Source organism: Argopecten irradians, chromosome 14 (assembly GCF_041381155.1).
Source record: "Argopecten irradians isolate NY chromosome 14, Ai_NY, whole genome shotgun sequence".
NCBI classification, from domain to species: domain Eukaryota; kingdom Metazoa; phylum Mollusca; class Bivalvia; order Pectinida; family Pectinidae; genus Argopecten; species Argopecten irradians.
Genome location: NC_091147.1, coordinates 30,734,345 through 30,755,569, shown reverse-complemented (window position 1 = coordinate 30,755,569; position 21,225 = coordinate 30,734,345). Strand labels below are relative to the sequence as shown.

At 37.6% G+C, this 21,225-nt stretch overlaps 1 protein-coding gene across 1 annotated transcript; it reads right to left on the bottom strand.

Moving 5' to 3' along the window:
• Positions 1-285: 285 nt before the first annotated feature.
• On the bottom strand, positions 286-1,074 carry LOC138307155 (uncharacterized). The gene is made up of 2 exons (XM_069247785.1): positions 1,035-1,074; positions 286-767 (listed from the first exon to the last, which is right to left on the bottom strand). Exons 1-2 carry the CDS (start codon positions 1,072-1,074, stop codon positions 286-288), a joined length of 522 nt encoding a protein of 173 aa, XP_069103886.1.
• Positions 1,075-21,225: the final 20,151 nt, after the last annotated feature.

The following is a 21,225-nucleotide window of genomic DNA, read 5'->3' as shown; positions in this document are numbered from 1 at the left end:
CCAGCTTTAGATTTACCTTGTATCCTGAATTGTCCGAATCATTCACTGAATAGTCCAAATAAGAATCCATCTTCATCGTCATTGTCCCTGTCACATTCCTCTACTTCGACATACTTATTCTGAGCACCTACATGACCTTTGGACCTTTTGTTTGGACATTTTTTCCCGATATGTCCAATCTGCTGACAAGAGTAGCACTTCTCTTTGATAAACTTACAGTCCGACTGTGCATGCTTTCCTCCACACCGAAAACACGACTTCAGATTGTCCGGCTTTTTAGACTTCTCAACTTTGACCTAGTTTCAAAGATTTTCCCATACGACTCCGATTAGACTTACGGTTTACATAATTGACCGTCTGGGTTACCGATACAGGCTGTCCCATCTCCTCTGTGTTTTTGGTTGCCATCTCTACAGCTAACGCTATCTCGGTTGCCTTGGCAAGATCCAAATCTTTTTCGGCCAACAGTTTCTTTTGGATTACCTCACTCATTAACCCACAAACCAGTCTATCACGTAGGGCTTGATTCAGAAAATCTTGAAAGTCACAGTCTTTGGCTAATTTCTTAAGACTCACAACATAATCAGACACGGATTCCCCCACTTGCTGTTTCCTACTGTGAAACTTAAACCGTTCAGCTATTACGAGGGGTTTTGGGGCGAAATGTCCTGACAATGCGGTCTTTATTTCATCATAGGACTTCGTACTTGGGAGGTCTGGGGTCAGAATGTTTCTCAATAACGCGTATGTGTCAGCCCCTACCACGGCTAGAAACACAGCAACACATTTATCATCGGCAATGTCATTGGCTGCAAAAAATTGCTCGAGCCGTTCGATGTAACAATTGAAATCTTCTTTCCCCTCCACGAACTCGCCTATCCGTCCTACTTTTCCATAGTGCTTATCTACATAAACACTGAGTTGGTTATTCGACAAAATCAGCCTCGTCGCCAGTTGTAATATCTTGGGTTCCGTCGATATTCAAAATACAACTCGTGCAAATGGCGGTGATCTTACTACCAATTTATTCTAACAGTAAAACCCGGAAACCGGATACAGAGTTCCGGACGTCATCCTAAAAGCGGACAACAAGGTTACACATGATGTAGCGACAACACACCTTGAACAATTAATGTCACTACACTACAATAACGTGCTAGCTAGCCAGACCAACAGGGGCTGTCAGCTACATCCCTGACTGTACCCGTCCACGTACGTACGTATCGGAAGGCTGTAATCGTACCGGATGTATATATAGCCTGTTATCTATAAATGTTTCGGTCCGTTCGAACGTCAGAATAACAAGCACATAATGTATTTGATTTATTATCCGTCTCTAATACGCCTGCACCGTCGATCCTGTTTTGAAATAGAGCTTCAAGAAAGGGGTTAGCTCTTGTAGAATGTAATAAAACGCCTAACACTTATTTTTTTCATCTACTTTCACGCGAATCTGACATAAATTTACTAGGCTACATGTACGATGAAAAAAATGATTAGATTCTTCTACTTGGTAGGTATAGATCTGCATCATTGTCGGTATCAGTCGCAGGAAAAATACATATAATTAACTTACATTATATATAATAATAATAATAAAAATACTGTAAGAGGTTTCTTCATAATTCCAATTGCTCTAAAACCCGAACGACTTTTTAAGTGTTCCAGCAAATTAATGTAGTGTAACTTACTTACTTTTGGAGAAAATCGACTTTTTGTGTCCCTATTTCCCTGATGCAAATATTCACTGTTGCCATACTTGAAAGGTCTTTATCACTACGGTGCTTATTCCCGTTGAAAACAAGCGTTCTGACGCCCCTTCGAGGGTTAAGTTCATTTTACGAATTTAAAGTCAACAAAATAAGCGGAACAATATCAAGAAACAATGCACTTTCAGCACTAATATCGACATAAGTCGGGCACAGAACTTACCGGATAATAAGAAATTCCTGTAATAGTTGTAATAGGAAAATATTACGATATCAGTAAATACATGTTTAATTTATTTCGTTTGATTCAATTTCTAAATTTGATGACTTGATCCCGAACATTCCAGTGACGTCACTTTTAGTAGGAGTGAATGAAACGGCGGTCAGTCCCGCCAAACAATGACGTCACAATCATCGGAATGACGTCGCTTACATATTTCCCACGGTAGTAAAAAGGAGTACACACTCATTCCGTTTAGTGAATGCATCTTTTCTTGGTCGTCAAAGAAGCATTTCGCTTTGAGCGAAGTCGTGTAAATAACAGGCAATTTACTTTCGTTTTGAATACCATCTTTTGTATATATAATGAAAAAGTTGCAGGATAAACATAATACACGTTCACTATCTTACAATACAAGTTGTATTTTTGTGTCGACAGTGAAAACCAAGATGACTCGGCAACAACTCCTCATCTCATCGCACAAACGTTGGCGGCATCGATATTAATCATAGCAAAATAAAAATGTCCAACGTTGGAAATATTGCAAGTATATTCATTATTTACATACACCAGTACCTAGAATAATCATTTATTTCATCTAGACTAAATAATTTGCAAATCCCATACACCGCCTACAAGGAGACGTCCTTGGCCTAACGCTACCCACGATGCTCTCGATCGTGGTCTTATATTAACTTTTCATGGGATATTAAATCTAGATATATCTGATTTTGACAGTTAAATTTCTATGAACATGTGTAAAACAAGCAGTTTCAACTGCTATTCCGAATCCGTAAAATGCAATCTTGGTCACCTCAGCCAAAACACAGGGGCACGCAAATTATGACAGAAACGTTTAATAGTAATTTGATACGTATGTCATTTAAAAGTATTGGAGACCTTTTGATATGCACGTGTGTATCATGATATTTCAAGTGGCTGCCCGCATTATTTTTTGTGAAAAATGAATTATACGTATCTGTTATAAAATTCGGTTAGCTTTTTTATTGTCATTATTGTTATATACACTGTATGTGATATTTAAAATAGAACACATATTTTACCTAAGAAGCCAATAATATATATCATGTAAGTATCGGTTAGCTTTTAATGTTATAAAATATACAAAAAACAATCCTGGCTGTATCCGTCACTTAAAACATAATAATACAACTGATATCCCTGACTGTACCCGTCACATATAGCATATACAACATATATAACTTACATCCCTGACTGTGCCCGTGCTATACAACAAATATAACTTACATCCCTGACTGTACCCGTGCTATACAACTTATATAAATTACATCCCTGACTGTACCCGTGCTATGCCACATATATAACTTACACCCCTGACTGTACCCGTGCTATACAACGTATATAACTTGCATCCCTGACTGTACCCGTGCTATACAACATCAATTACTTACATCCCTGACTGTATCCGTGCTATACAACGTATATAACTTGCATCCCTGACTGTACCCGTGCTATACAACATCAATTACTTACATCCCTGACTGTACCCGTGCTATACAACATCAATTACTTACATCCCTGACTGTACCCGTGCTATGCCACATATATAACTTACACCCCTGACTGTACCCGTGCTATACAACGTATATAACTTACATCACTGACTGTACCCGTGCTATACAACGTATATAACTTGCATCCCTGACTGTACCCGTGCTATACAACATCAATTACTTACATCACTGACTGTACCCGTGCTATACATCATCGATAACTTACATCCCTGACTGTACCTGTACTATACAACGTATATAACTTACATAACATCCCTGATTGTACCCGTGATATACAACATATATAAATTACATCCATGAATATACCCGTGCTGACTGTACCCGTACTATACAACGTATATAACTTACATCACTGACTGTACCCGTGCTATACAACATCAATTACTTACATCCCTGACTGTACCCGTGCTATACAACAAATATAACTTACATAACATCCCTGATTGTACCCGTGATATACAACATATATAAATTACATCCATGAATATACCCGTGCTGACTGTACCCGTACTATACAACATATATAACTTACATCCCTGACTGTACCTGTACTATACAATATCAATAACTTACATCCCTGACTGTATCCGTGCTATACAACAAATATAACTTACATCCCTGACTGTACCCGTGCTGTACAACAAATATAACTTACATCCCTGACTGTACCCGTCACATATAGCATGTACAACAAATATAACTTACATTCCTGACTGTACCCGTGCTATACAACAAATATAACTTACATCCCTGACTGTACCCGTCACATATAGCATGTACAACATATATAACTTACATCCCTGGCTGTACTCGTACGGTACATCATCGATAACTTACATCCCTGACTGTACGCGTGCTATGCCACATATATAACTTACATCCCTGACTGTACCCGTGCTATGCCACATATATAACTTACATCCCTGACTGTACCCGTACTATACAACATCGATAACTAACATCCCTGACTGTACCCGTGCTATGCCACATATATAACTTACATCCCTGACTGTACCCGTACTATACATCATCGATAACTTACATCCCTGACTGTACCCGTACTATACAACGTATATAACTTACATAACATCCCTGATTGTACGCGTGATATACAACATATATAAATTACATCCATGATTATACCCGTGCTGACTGTACCCGTACTATACAACGTATATAACTTACATCACTGACTGTACCCGTGCTATACAACATCAATTACTTACATCCCTGACTGTACCCGTGCTATACAACAAATATAACTTACATAACATCCCTGATTGTACCCGTGATATACAACATATATAAATTACATCCATGAATATACTCGTGCTGACTGTACCCGTACTATACAACATATATAACTTACATCACTGACTGTACCTGTACTATACAACATCAATAACTTACATCCCTGACTGTATCCGTGCTATACAACAAATATAACTTACATCCCTGACTGTACCCGTGCTGTACAACAAATATAACTTACATCCCTGACTGTACCCGTCACATATAGCATGTACAACAAATATAACTTACATCCCTGACTGTACCCGTGCTGTACAACAAATATAACTTACATCCCTGACTGTACCCGTCACATATAGCATGTACAACATATATAACTTACATCCCTGGCTGTACTCGTACTGTAAATCATCGATAACTTACATCCCTGACTGTACGCGTGCTATGCCACATATATAACTTACATCCCTGACTGTACCCGTGCTATGCCACATATATAACTTACATCCCTGACTGTACCCGTACTATACAACATCGATAACTAACATCCCTGACTGTACCCGTGCTATGCCACATATATAACTTACATCCCTGACTGTACCCGTACTATACATCATCGATAACTAACATCCCTGACTGTACCCATGCTATGCCACATATATAACTTATATCCCTGGCTGTACCCGTGCTATACAAAATATATAACTTACATCCCTGACTGTACCCGTACTATACAACAAATATAACTTATATCCCTGACTGCACCCGTGCTATACAACCAATATCATTTACATCCCTGACTGTACCCGTACTATACAACATCGATAACATACATCCCTGACTGTACCCGTGCTATACAACATATATAACTTACATCCCTGACTGTACCCGTACTATACAACATCGATAACTTACATCCCTGACAGTACCTGTACTATACAACCTATATAACTTATATCCCTGACTGTACCCGTACTATACAACAAATATAACTTACATCCCTGACTTTACCTGTATTATACAACATATAAAAGTTACATCCCTGACTGTACCCGTGCTATACAACATATATAACTTACATCCCTGATTGTACCTGTACTCTACAACATATATAACTTACATCCCTGACTGTACCCGTGCTATACAACGTATATAACTTACATCACTGACTGTACCAGTGCTATACAACGTATATAACTTACATCCCTGACTGTACCTGTACTATACAACATATATAACTTACATCCCTGACTGTACCCGTGCTATACAACGTATATAACTTACATCACTGACTGTACCCGTGCTATACAACATCAATTACTTACATCCCTGACTGTACCCGTGCTATACAACAAATATAACTTACATAACATCCCTGATTGTACCCGTGATATACAACATATATAAATTACATCCATATATATATACCCGTGCTGACTGTACCCGTGCTATACAACATATATAACTAACATCCCTGACTGTACCAGTGCTATACAACAAATATAACTTACATCCCTGACTGTTCCTGTACTATACAACATATATAACTTACATCCCTGACTGTATCCGTGCTATACAACAAATATAACTTACATCCCTGACTGCACCCGTGCTATACAACAAATATAACTTACATCCCTGACTGTACCCGTGCTATACAACAAATATAACTTACATCCCTGACTGTACCCGTCACATATAGCATGTACAACAAATATAACTTACATCCCTGACTGTACCCGTGCTATACAACAAATATAACTTACATCCCTGACTGTACCCGTCACATATAGCATGTACAACAAATATAACTTACATCCCTGACTGTACCCGTGCTATACAACAAATATAACTTACATCCCTGACTGTACCCGTCACATATAGCATGTACAACAAATATAACTTACATCCCTGACTGTACCCGTGCTATACAACAAATATAACTTACATCCCTGACTGTACCCGTCACATATAGCATGTACAACATATATAACTTACATCCCTGACTGTACTCGTACTGTACATCATCGATAACTTACATCCCTGACTGTACGCGTGCTATGCCACATATATAACTTACATCCCTGACTGTACCCGTGCTATGCCACATATATAACTTACATCCCTGACTGTACCCGTACTATACAACATCGATAACTAACATCCCTGACTGTACGCGTGCTATGCCACATATATAACTTACATCCCTGACTGTACCCGTACTATACATCATCGATAACTTACATCCCTGACTGTACCCGTACTATGCCACATATATAACTTACATCCCTGACTGTACCCGTACTATACAACATCGATAACTAACATCCCTGACTGTACCCGTGCTATACAACAAATATAACTTACATAACATCCCTGATTGTACCCGTGATATACAACATATATAAATTACATCCATATATATATACCCGTGCTGACTGTACCCGTGCTATACAACATATATAACTAACATCCCTGACTGTACCAGTGCTATACAACAAATATAACTTACATCCCTGACTGTTCCTGTACTATACAACATATATAACTTACATCCCTGACTGTATCCGTGCTATACAACAAATATAACTTACATCCCTGACTGTACCCGTGCTATACAACAAATATAACTTACATCCCTGACTGTACCCGTGCTATACAACAAAATATAACTTACATCCCTGACTGTACCCGTCACATATAGCATGTACAACAAATATAACTTACATCCCTGACTGTACCCGTGCTATACAACAAATATAACTTACATCCCTGACTGTTACCCGTCACATATAGCATGTACAACAAATATAACTTACATCCCTGACTGTACCCGTGCTATACAACAAATATAACTTACATCCCTGACTGTACCCGTCACATATAGCATGTACAACAAATATAACTTACATCCCTGACTGTACCCGTGCTATACAACAAATATAACTTACATCCCTGACTGTACCCGTCACATATAGCATGTACAACATATATAACTTACATCCCTGACTGTACTCGTACTGTACATCATCGATAACTTACATCCCTGACTGTACGCGTGCTATGCCACATATATAACTTACATCCCTGACTGTACCCGTGCTATGCCACATATATAACTTACATCCCTGACTGTACCCGTACTATACAACATCGATAACTAACATCCCTGACTGTACGCGTGCTATGCCACATATATAACTTACATCCCTGACTGTACCCGTACTATACATCATCGATAACTTACATCCCTGACTGTACCCGTACTATGCCACATATATAACTTACATCCCTGACTGTACCCGTACTATACAACATCGATAACTAACATCCCTGACTGTACCCGTGCTATGCAACATATATAACTTACATCCCTGACTGTACCCGTACTATACAACATCGATAACTAACATCCCTGACTGTACCCGTGCTATACAACATATATAACTTACATCCCTGACTGTACCCGTTACATACAACAAATATAACTTACATCCCTGACTGTACTCGTACTATACAACATCGATAACATACATCCCTGACTGTACCCGTGCTATACAACATATATAACTTACATCCCTGACTGTACCCGTACTATACAACATCGATAACTTACATCCCTGACAGTACCTGTACTATACAACCTATATAACTTATATCCCTGACTGTACCCGTACTATACAACAAATATAACTTACATCCCTGACTTTTTACCTGTATTATACAACATATAAAAGTTACATCCCTGACTGTACCCGTGCTATACAACATATATAACTTACATCCCTGATTGTACCTGTACTCTACAACATATATAACTTACATCTCTGACTGTACCCGTGCTATACAACGTATATAACTTACATAACTGACTGTACCCGTGCTATACAACATATATAACTTACATCCCTGATTGTACCTGTACTCTACAACATATATAACTTACATCCCTGACTGTACCCTGCTATACAACGTATATAACTTACATCACTGACTGTACCAGTGCTATACAACATATATAAGTTACATCCCTGACTGTACCCGAGCTATACAACAAATATAACTTACATCCCAGACTATACCCGTACCATACACATCGATAACTTACATCCCTGACTGTATCCGTGCTATACAACATATATGATTTACATCCCTGACTGTACCCGTACTATACAACATCGATAACGTACATCACTGACTGTACCCGTGCTATACAACGTATATAACTTACATCCCTGACTGTACCCGTACTATACAACATCGATAACTTACATCCCTGACTGTACCCGTACTATACAACATCGATAACGTACGTCCCTGACTGTACCCGTACTATTCAACATCGATAACTTACATCTCTTGCTGTACCCGTGCTATACAAAAATATAACTTACATCAATGACTGTACCCGTGCTATGCAACATATATAACTTACATCCCTGATTGTACCCGTGCTGTACAACATATATAACTAACATCCCTGACTGTACCCGTCACATAAAACATATATAACTTACAACCCCGACTGTACCCGTGCTATACAACGTATATAACTTACATCCCTGACTGTACCTGTACTATACAACATCGATAACTTACATCCCTGACTGTAACCGCGATATACAACATATATAACTTACATCTCTGACTGTACCCGTGCTGTACACTATGTATAACATACATTCCTAACTGTACCCGTACTATACAACGTTTAAACTTACGTCACTGATTGTTCCCGTGCAATACAACATATTTAACTTACATCCCTATTCAATTGTTCCTGTGCTTTACAACATATATAACTTACATCCCTGACTGCACCCGTACTATTCAACAAGTATAACTTACATCCCTGACTTTACCCGTGCTATACAACATATATAACTTACATCCCTGACTGTACCTGTACTATGCAATATCAATAACTTACATCCCTGACTGTACCCGTGCTATACAACAAATATAACTTACATCCCTGACTCTACCCGTGCTATACAACGTATATAACTTACATCCCTGACTGTACCCGTCACATATAGCATGTACAACATACATAACTTACATCCCTGACTGTACCCGTACTATACATCATCGATAACTTACATCCGTGACTGTACTCGTGCTATGCCACAGATATAACTTACATCCCTGACTGCACCCGTGCTATACAACATCAATACCTTACATCCCTGACTGTACCCGTGCTATACAACGTATATAACTTACATCACTGACTGTACCAGTGCTATACAACGTATATAACTTACATCCCTGACTGTACCTGTACTATACAACATCGATAACTTACATCACTGACTGTACCCGAGCTATACAACAAATATAACTTACATCCCTGACTATTCCCGTACCATACAACATCGATAACTTACATCCTGACTGTATCCGTGCTATACAACATATATAATTTACATCCCTGACTGTACCCGTACTATACAACATCGATAACGTACATCATTGACTGTACCCGTGCTATACAACGTATATAACTTACATCCCTGACTGTACCCGTACTATACAACATCGATAACTTACATCCCTGACTGTACCCGTACTATACAACATCGATAACGTACGTCCCTGACTGTACCCGTACTATACAACATCGATAACTTACATCTCTTGCTGTACCCGTGCTATACAAAAATATAACTTACATCAATGACTGTACCCGTGCTATGCAACATATATAACTTACATCCCTGATTGTACCCGTGCTGTACAACATATATAACTAACATCCCTGACTGTACCCGTCACATAAAACATATATAACTTACAACCCCGACTGTACCCGTGCTATACAACGTATATAACTTACATCCCTGACTGTACCTGTACTATACAACATCGATAACTTACATCCCTGACTGTAACCGCGATATACAACATATATAACTTACATCTCTGACTGTACCCGTGCTGTACACTATGTATAACATACATTCCTAACTGTACCCGTACTATACAACGTTTAAACTTACGTCACTGATTGTTCCCGTGCAATACAACATATTTAACTTACATCCCTATTCAATTGTTCCTGTGCTTTACAACATATATAACTTACATCCCTGACTGCACCCGTACTATTCAACAAGTATAACTTACATCCCTGACTTTACCCTTGCTATACAACATATATAACTTACATCCCTGACTGTACCTGTACTATGCAATATCAATAACTTACATCCCTGACTGTACCCGTGCTATACAACAAATATAACTTACATCCCTGACTCTACCCGTCACATATGGCATGTACAACATACATAACTTACATCCCTGACTGTACCCGTACTATACATCATCGATAACTTACATCCGTGACTGTACTCGTGCTATGCCACAGATATAACTTACATCCCTGACTGCACCCGTGCTATACAACATCAATACCTTACATCCCTGACTGTACCCGTGCTATACAACGTATATAACTTACATCACTGACTGTACCAGTGCTATACAACGTATATAACTTACATCCCTGACTGTACCTGTACTATACAACATCGATAACTTACATCACTGACTGTACCCGAGCTATACAACAAATATAACTTACATCCCTGACTATTCCCGTACCATACAACATCGATAACTTACATCCCTGACTGTATCCGTGCTATACAACATATATAATTTACATCCCTGACTGTACCCGTACTATACAACATCGATAACGTACATCATTGACTGTACCCGTGCTATACAACGTATATAACTTACATCCCTGACTGTACCCGTACTATACAACATCGATAACTTACATCCCTGACTGTACCCGTACTATACAACATCGATAACTTACGTCCCTGACTGTACCCGTACTATGCAACATCGATAACTTACATCTCTTGCCGTACCCGTGCTATACAAAAAATATAACTTACATCAATGAATGTACCCGTGCTATGCAACATATATAACTTACATCCCTGATTGTACCCGTGCTGTACAACATATATAACTAACATCCCTGACTGTACCCGTCACATAAAACATATATAACTTTCAACCCCGACTGTACCCGTGCTATACAACGTATATAACTTACATCCCTGACTGTACCTGTACTAAACAACATCGATAACTTACATCCCTGACTGTAACCGCGATATACAACATATATAACTTACATCTCTGACTGTACCCGTGCTGTACACTATGTATAACATACATTCCTAACTGTACCCGTACTATACAACATTTAAACTTACGACACTGATTGTTTCCGTGCAATACAACATATTGAACTTACATCCCTATTCAATTGTTCCTGTGCTATACAACATATATAACTTGCATCCCTGACTGCACCCGTACTATTCAACAAGTATAACTTACATCCCTGACTGTACCCGTGCTATACAACATATATAACTTACATCCCTGACTGTACCTGTACTATGCAATATCAATAACTTACATCCCTGACTGTACCCGTGCTATACAACAAATATAACTTACATCCCTGACTGTACCCGTGCTATACAACGTATATAACTTATATCCTTGACTGTACCCGTCACATATAGCATGTACAACATACATAACTTACATCCCTGACAATACCCGTACTATACATCATCGATAACTTACATCCGTGACTGTACCCGTGCTATGCCACAGATATAACTTACATCCCTGACTGCACCCGTGCTATACAACATCAATAACTTACATCCCTGACTGTACCCGTACTATACAACATCGATAACTAACATCCCTGACTGTACGCGTGCTATGCCACATATATAACTTACATCCCTGACTGTACCCGTGCTATGCCGCATATATAACTTACATCCCTGACTGTACCTATACTATACAACATCAATAACTTACATCCCCGACTGTACCCGTGCTATACAACAAATATAACTTACATCCCTGACTGCACCCGTACTATACAACATCGATAACTTACATTCCTCACTGTACCCGTACTATACACCATATATAAGTTACATCCCTGACTGTACCCGTACTATACAACATCGATAACTTACATCCCTGACAGTACCTGTACTATACAACCTATATAACTTACATCCCTGACTGTACCCGTGCTATACAACATATATAACTTACATCCCTGACCGTTACCAGTACTATACAACATCGATAACTTACATCCTTGACTGTACCCGTGCTATACATCGTATATAACTCACATCCCTGATTGTACCTGTACTCTATAACGTATATAACTTACATCCCTGACTGTACAAGTGCTATACAACGTATATAACTTACATCCCTGACTGTACCTGTAGTATACAACATCGATAACTTACATCACTGATTGTATCCGTGCTATACAATATATATAATTTGCATCCCTGACTGTACCCGAACAATACAACATCGATAACGTACATCACTGACTGTACCCGTACTACACCACATATATCATTTACATCCCTGACTGTACCCGTACAATACAACATCGATAACTTACATCTCTTGGTGTACCCGTGCTATACAAAAAATATAACTTATATCAATGACTGTTCCCGTGCTATACAACAAATATAACTTACATCCCTGACTGTACCCGTGCTATACAACATCGATAACTTACATCCCTGACTGTACCCGTGCTATGCAACATATATAACTTACATCCCTGACTGTACCCGTGCTGTACAACATATATAACTAACATCCCTGACTGTACCCGTTACATACAACATATATAACTTACAACCCTGACTGTACCCGTGCTATACAACGTATATAACTTACATCCCTGACTGTACCTGTACTATACAACATATATAACTAACATCCCTGACTGTACCCGTTACATACAACATATATAACTTACAACCCTGACTGTACCCGTGCTATACAACGTATATAACTTACATCCCTGACTGTACCTGTACTATACAACATCGATAACTTACATTCCTAACTGTACCCGTACTATACAACGTTTAAACTTACATCACTGATTATTATACCTCACTTTTATTTAGAATGTTCTGATTGGATTAAACTTGATCACATGACATTGAATAAGTTAGATGTTTCCCCGGAATTGGAAGGCGAGGGAAATAACCCCAGGGAAATAACCCCCGAGGGAAATAACCCCAGGGAAATAACCCCCGAGGGAAATAACCCCAGGGAAATAACCCGTTGGAAGCTCCGCACGTGACCGGAAGTTGACGTCATCTGCAACGTCAGCCAACAATGGCAACGCTGTTGTTTATTTTTTGTAGTCCAACGAATTTAACAACGTTGTTGTTGGGAAATATCTTCATGGATTCTTTTAACAGAGATTTTTTTCTTTTGATTTTGTTCGGTATAATAAAATAATTATGTCCCTATGTGTCGGGATACATCTAGAATTGTCTCCCTGGAAAGAGTTATTTTCTCTCGGGCTTCGCCCTCGAGAAAATAACTCTTTCCAGGGAGACAATTCTAGATGTATCCCTCCACAGAGGGCCATAATTGTATATTATTATACCTCACTTTCATTTAGAATGTTCTGATTGGATTAAACTTGATCACATGACACTGAATAAGTTAGATGTTTCCCCCGGAATTGGAAGGCGAGGGAAATAACCCCAGGGAAATAACCCCCGAGGGAAATAACCCCAGGGAAATAACCCCCGAGGGAAATAACCCCAGGGAAATAACCCGTTGGAAGCTCCGCACGTGACCGGAAGTTGACGTCATCTGCAACGTCAACCAACAATGGCAACGGTGTTGTTTATTTTTTTGTAGCCCAACGAATTTAACAACGTTGTTGTTGGGAAATATCTTCATGGGTTCTTTTAACAGAGATTTCTTTTAATTTTGTTCGGTATAATAAAATAAGTATGTCCTTATGTGTCGGGATACATCTAGAATTGTGAGTGAAGAGTTTTACGTACCGTGACGCTAAATATAACGTTTCGGGGCACGAGTAGTAAATCTAGAATTGTCTCCCTGAAAAGAGTATATAAAATAACTCTTTCCAGGGAGACAATTCTAGATGTATCCCTCCACAGAGGGCCATAATTGTATATTATTATACCTCACTTTCATTTAGAATGTTCTGATTGGATTAAACTTGATCACATGACACTGAATAAGTTAGATGTTTCCCCCGGAATTGGAAGGCGAGGGAAATAACCCCAGGGAAATAACCCCCGAGGGAAATAACCCCAGGGAAATAACCCCCGAGGGAAATAACCCCAGGGAAATAACCCCTTGGAAGCTCCGCACGTGACCGGAAGTTGACGTCATCTGCAACGTCAACCAACAATGGCAACGCTGTTGTTTATTTTTTTGTAGCCCAACGAATTTAACAACGTTGTTGTTGGGAAATATCTTCATGGATTCTTTTAACAGAGATTTTTTTTCTTTTGATTTTGTTCGGTATAATAAAATAATTATGTCCCTATGTGTCGGGATACATCTAGAATTGTCTCCCTGGAAAGAGTTATTTTCTCTCGGGCTTCGCCCTCGAGAAAATAACTCTTTCCAGAGAGACAATTCTAGATGTATCCCTCCACAGAGGGCCATAATTGTATATTGTTCCCGTGCAATACAACATAGTTGACGTACATCACTGACTGTACCCGTACTATTTAACAAATATAACTTACATCCCTGACTGTACCCGTGCTATTCAACGTATATAACTTATATCCCTGACTGTACCCGTACTATAGATACAACATCGATAACTTACATTCCTAACTGTACCCGTCACATACAACATATATAACTTACAACGCTGACTGTACCCGTCATATACAACGTATATAACTTACATCTCTGACTGTACCCGTGCTGTACAACGTAAAAATGATCTGTATACATGTTTGTGGAGACTGGCCACCAATCTCTAGAATATTGAGAAAAAAATCACTTAAATTTGGCTTGATTGTTTTTGTCTCTACTACATGTCTGGTTCTAGAGACTGGTAAAATCCGGATGAGTTTTGTAATTTGATATACCAGGTTTGGCTGGGTGTGAAACCACAAACTCAGTAGGAGAATTAGTCTCGCTTTAGGTCCCTCATTAACACTGGCTAGCCATAGTGTTATCTGATGGTATGGTGTAACGCCCACACCCACCCACACCTCTCCCCCACTCCCTCAAGTTACTGACCACAAACTGGTAGGTCAAAGCTAATCTGTCTCATAGTCCAGTCAATTTAGCAAAAAAATAAAATACCAACAGGAAAAAAAATTGGAAATAGGGAAATGCACACAAATGACAAATTTTTAAAGAGTGATGTCTGCCTCATTTGCAATACTGGTGGGTACAAATTTATTTTATTTAATTGTATGTGGAAATTATAATTTATTGTAGCACATATAAGCTAAAATGGAGAGAATTAATTTATTGAACGAAAAATCATTGAGCAATCAAAATGTTAAAAATTTGTTCTGGAACATAGCAATTTTAACATTTAAGCCCTCTTCACATTCAAACATGACATTTTTGTCTAGTATCATTGCATATCAGACCATGCATCCACATGGTACAAATAAACAGGAACCTTCAAAGTTGGTAGGTCATGTCAGTGTTATACTGTATGGAAAACAGCCGTTGATATTACTCCCTTGACCCATATCCAAATCAATAATTTACATAATTCTTGAACAAATATTTTAGGTAAAACAAGTAATTCCACTAACAAATTTATTTTTATATGTGGAGGACATATTGAAAATGTATTTAATTTTGGTAAAGCAGATTTTTAAATAATTCATTATGTACTGAAAACTACTGTATTTCATACAATTTGGCATAAGTGCTGAAAAAGTCCATGAATCTGAACAACAACAAAATGCATTTTCTGAATATATGTTATCCTATTAAAAGAAAATTTTAAACGATAATAAATGATTTATATTTAAAGAAATAAATTTGAACTTTGACACACAGATAACTTCCTGAAAATTATGTATTATCCCATAACTTTCTATTGGGCAAAAGGGAAAATTCTCAATGAAAAATATAATCCAAAAATCCACACAATAATGGCAATTTGAAAATACAGAAATATATTCATATTTAGTTCCAAATTGTGGATATTTACCACCAAATGAGCTTTTCGTGAAGCTGAATTAAATCATTATTAGCAAACATCTTAATTTAATTTTCTTAAAATTTTCGGGGTTGAAATAATCACTTTCCCAACTTTTGATTCCTTATTTTTTCCTCTATTAATACATACTCTTATCTTTATGAAAACCCAAAAATAAAAGCCTAGATTGGCTAGACTATTAACAAGGCTACTAAACTGAGAAATTATCAATTTCTTCAATAATATCTTTGAACTCTACAATAATAATTAAATAATACAATAAATAAACTGTTCCTTGGATGTAATCTAATCTTGTTACCAGTCTAACTGCACTACTGATAGATGATAGAGTGTCCATTGTTTAAAGCAATCAACTTGTGTATTATGTGGAAAATTATGTGGTGAGAAAATTGAAATGTTAAAGAGTGACAAAGGTGAAATGACAGAATATTTCTTTTTAATTGAAAAATCCTCCAAGTTTCAATCTCTTCAGAAGGATGTGTGCTGCCGTTGTAACGTTGAAAATGGACCTCCGTTGAAAATTGACCTCGGGTCAGCTCCGTTGAAAATTGACTTCGGGTCAGTTTTCAACGTTGAAAACGGACCCCGAATGCCGTTGAAAATTGAACATGCCGTTGAAAATTGACAGTGTCTAGGGTCAATTCTCAACGGCAGGTCTGTTGAAAAATGACCGTTGAAAAATGACCTTGGCAAACTATCAACGGATGGTCTGTTGAAATATGACCCTGGTACATTCACATAAATAACTGTTGCACAAACATAATTCTCGAATTCTGTTATCGCCATTGTATTAAATTACGTAATCTCCTCGATTTGAATTGAAATTTGGTATCGTTATCATCGTAACAAATACCTCATTTAAATATTTTAGGTGCTTGTATGTTTATTATGGAGAATACGGCACTACAAAACTTTTATTTTTTCTATAGTCATTTTGTTCGTCCGTGTAGATAATGTTAATTTAATTGTTCTCAAACTGAGGAATTGCTATATCACACTGAGGTAACGTAGTAAATAAAAAGGAATTGTTGTTATCAACTGCATGCAAAGTTTGTACTGTGTGGTGTTCACTTCCGAGTACCAGTGGATAGTGTTACAAAACTATAATTATGGGATATTATTAATTTGTTTCTTAATGATTTTTTATAATAACATTTTCGACGATTTAACGTTTGTCAGATATTCAGTAATTGTTAATATTTATTTATTCCCTGTAATACAAGAACGCATGTATTATATATCTGCGTATGTATCGGTTATGTTGTGTTATGTGTATGGTTGTGTTGTGTTGTGTTGTTGTATTGTTTTGTGGTTGTGTGTTTTTGTGTTGTGTGTTGTTTGTGTTGTGGTGTTGTTGTGTGCTGTTTTGATGTTGTGTTGTTATGTTGTGTGGTGTTGTGTTGTTGTGTGTTGTGTTGTGTATTTATGTGTGGTTGTGTCATGTTATTGTGTTGTGTGTCATTGGTGTGTTGTTGTGTGCTGTGTGGTCGTGTCTTGTGTTGTGTTGTGTTGTTGTGTGTTGTGTTGTTGTTCCGTGTTGGTGTAATGTGTTGTTACGTGATGTTTTTGTGATGTGTTGTTGCGTTATGTTGTGTGATGTTGTGTTGTTGTCGGATGTTGTGTTATTAGGTGGTGTTGTATTGTTGTTGTGTTGTGTGTTGTGGTATGGTTTCGATGTGTGTTGTGTTGTTGTGTGATGTTTTGTTGAGTGATTTTGTGATGTGTTATGTTGTGTGATGTTGTCGTGTGTTGTGTTGTTGTGTGTTATTGTGTTGTTTTTGGGTGGTGTTGTATTGTTGTTGCGTGGTTGGTTGTTGTGGTTGTGTTATGTTATGTGTTGTTGTGTGATGTTTTGTTGTTATGTTGTGTTGTGTTGTGAGTTGTGTTGTGTTTTTGAGGTGTTGTGTTATTGTTGCGTGTTTGTGTGTTGTGTATTTGTGTTATGTTGTGCGATGTGCTGTTGTGTTGTGTAGCGTTATTGAGTGTTGTTGTATTGTTGTTGGATGCTGTTGTATTGTTGTTGCGTGATTGTGTGTTGTGGTGTTGTGTGATGTTTTGTTGTGTCGTGTTGTTTTGTAATGTCGTCTTGTGTTGTGTGGTTGTGTGATGTTGTGTTTAGTGTGATGCGTTGTTGTGTTGCGTGATGTTATTTTGTGTGATGTTGTGTTGTGTGATGTTGTGTTATTTTGTTGTGTTTTGTTGTGTGGTGTGATGTGATGTTGTGTGGTGTTGTGTTGTGTAGTGTTGTTGTGTTGTTGGTGTGTTGCTGTGCTGTGTCATGCTGTGTGGTTTCGTGGTGTTTTGGTGTCGTGTTGTGTTGTTGTGTAAAAACGAGTTCTTATGGGGTCACTTTTCAACGGGGTCAATTTTCAACGGGTCGGTGTAAAAAGTGCGCTTGAAGTTCAGTTTTCAACGGTTTTCGGGGTCATTTTTCAACGTTACACCGTCGATGTGTACGTAAATTGGCTATTAATCTATCAAATTAAAGAAACATGTGTCGACAAGTGAAAAACTTAAAATAAAACAACAAAACGTAACGTCTACAAGAACCAGTTTGGTCCCAATCCAGTAGGCGGAAAGTTCTTTCTGAAATTGAAAATGCCAAGATTGAGTTTAAATGGTACATACAACATCTGAATGCAATATGCCTCATCTACAATTATTGAACTATAGCTTTCAATGCACGGTATTAGACACATCTGTTATTAGTGATCTGTGATCTCCAATGAGTTACTAATGGCTTGTAAAAATAATGCCAATGTCACACAATAAGGTATTTCTTGTAAATAAATGACATTGACTCCTTTCTTTGAAATGTTTCCAGCTTGATATTTCATCAGTGCTACCAACGGTGAGATCACAATCACAGGTTTGATCAGGCCCTAAGTTTCAAACTAGGGGAGATAAACTTATGAAGAACTCGGTTGAGAAAGTCTTATCAACTATGGCGCTGAACGTTGCAAAATTCAATAAGTAAACACATTTGTGCATGTGTTCAATATTTTTAATTTGTGTGTGTGAAAAATATATTTGTGTGTAAAAAATATGTGTGTGTAATTTTTGCTTATATTTGTGTGAAAAAATTGTTTGTGTGTAAAAATATATATTTGTGAGTGGTTTTTGTTTTATATTTGTGTGTGAAAAAATTCTTTGAGTGTGTGAAAATCACACACAAACATATATATTTTTACACAAACATATTTTTCACACACACAAAGAGAATATTGAACATAATTTTATTTTTACATGTAAATATAAAAGAAAAATTACACAAACATTTATTGTTTTTACACACAAATTAATTATATTGAACACATATAACGATATATTACAAAAATATTTTTTTACACATTTTATTTTACTTATTGAATTTTGCAACGTTCGGCATGCCATAAATAGTTATAAAAAAACTCGACTTGTTTCAAAGAATTATGCACAGCTACAGTACGCTTCCTAAGTACTCATACAAAGGTTGCTTCGAGATGCAATTTTGTATACAGACTCGCACTAATACCATTCCAAATTAGTCACAGCTACTTGTGCAATAAAGGGAGATTAATTAGTCTGTTCCGGTCATTTACATAATGATGTCATAATCTAGACACTAAATTCATAGTCTCTGATATTTATGTACGGGGAAACTCAGTGATGTAAGTTATATAATGTTTGATGGTACGGGTACAGTACGAGTACAGTCAGGGATGTAAATGATATATGTGGTGTAGTACGGGTACAGTCAGGGATGTAAATGATATATATGGTGTAGTACGGGTACAGTCAGGGATGTAAATGATATATGTGGTGTAGTACGGGTACAGTCAGGGATGTAAGTTATATATGTTGTAAAGTAACGGTACACTCAGGGATGTAAGTTATGTACGTTGTATAGTACGGGTACAGTCATTGATGTAAAGTTTACATGTTTGATAACACGGGTACAGTCAGAGATGTAAGTTATATACGTTTGGTGGTACGGGTACAGTCAAGGATGTAAGTTATATATGTTGTATATAGTACGAGTACAGTCACGGATGTAAATGATATATGTGGTGTAGTACGGGTACAGTCAGGGATGTAAATGATATATGTGGTGTAGTACGGGTACAGTCAGGGATGTATAGTCAGGGATTTAAGTTATATACGTTTGTTAGTACAGGTACAGTCAGGGATGTAAGTTATATATGTGGTTTAGTACGGGTACAGTCAAGGATGTAAGTTACATGTATATAGGTTGTATAGTACGGGTACAGTCAGGGATTATATATGTTGTACACTCAAGCATGCTAGTTATATATGTTGTGTAGTATGTGTACAATCAGGGATGTAAATAATAAACATGTATGTTTATGGCACGGATACAGTCAGGGATGCAAGTTATTTATGATGCATAGTACATATTTAGACAGA

Bases quoted from the DNA above. Each gene is read 5' to 3' on its own strand.
- LOC138307155 (XM_069247785.1), bottom strand. From the start codon at position 1,074: ATGACGTCCGGAACTCTGTATCCGGTTTCCGGGTTTTACT. The intron at 768-1,034 runs GTTAGAATAAAT...CTGTGTTTCTAG, and splicing joins TCCGGTTTCCGGGTTTTACT to CCGTGGTAGGGGCTGACACA.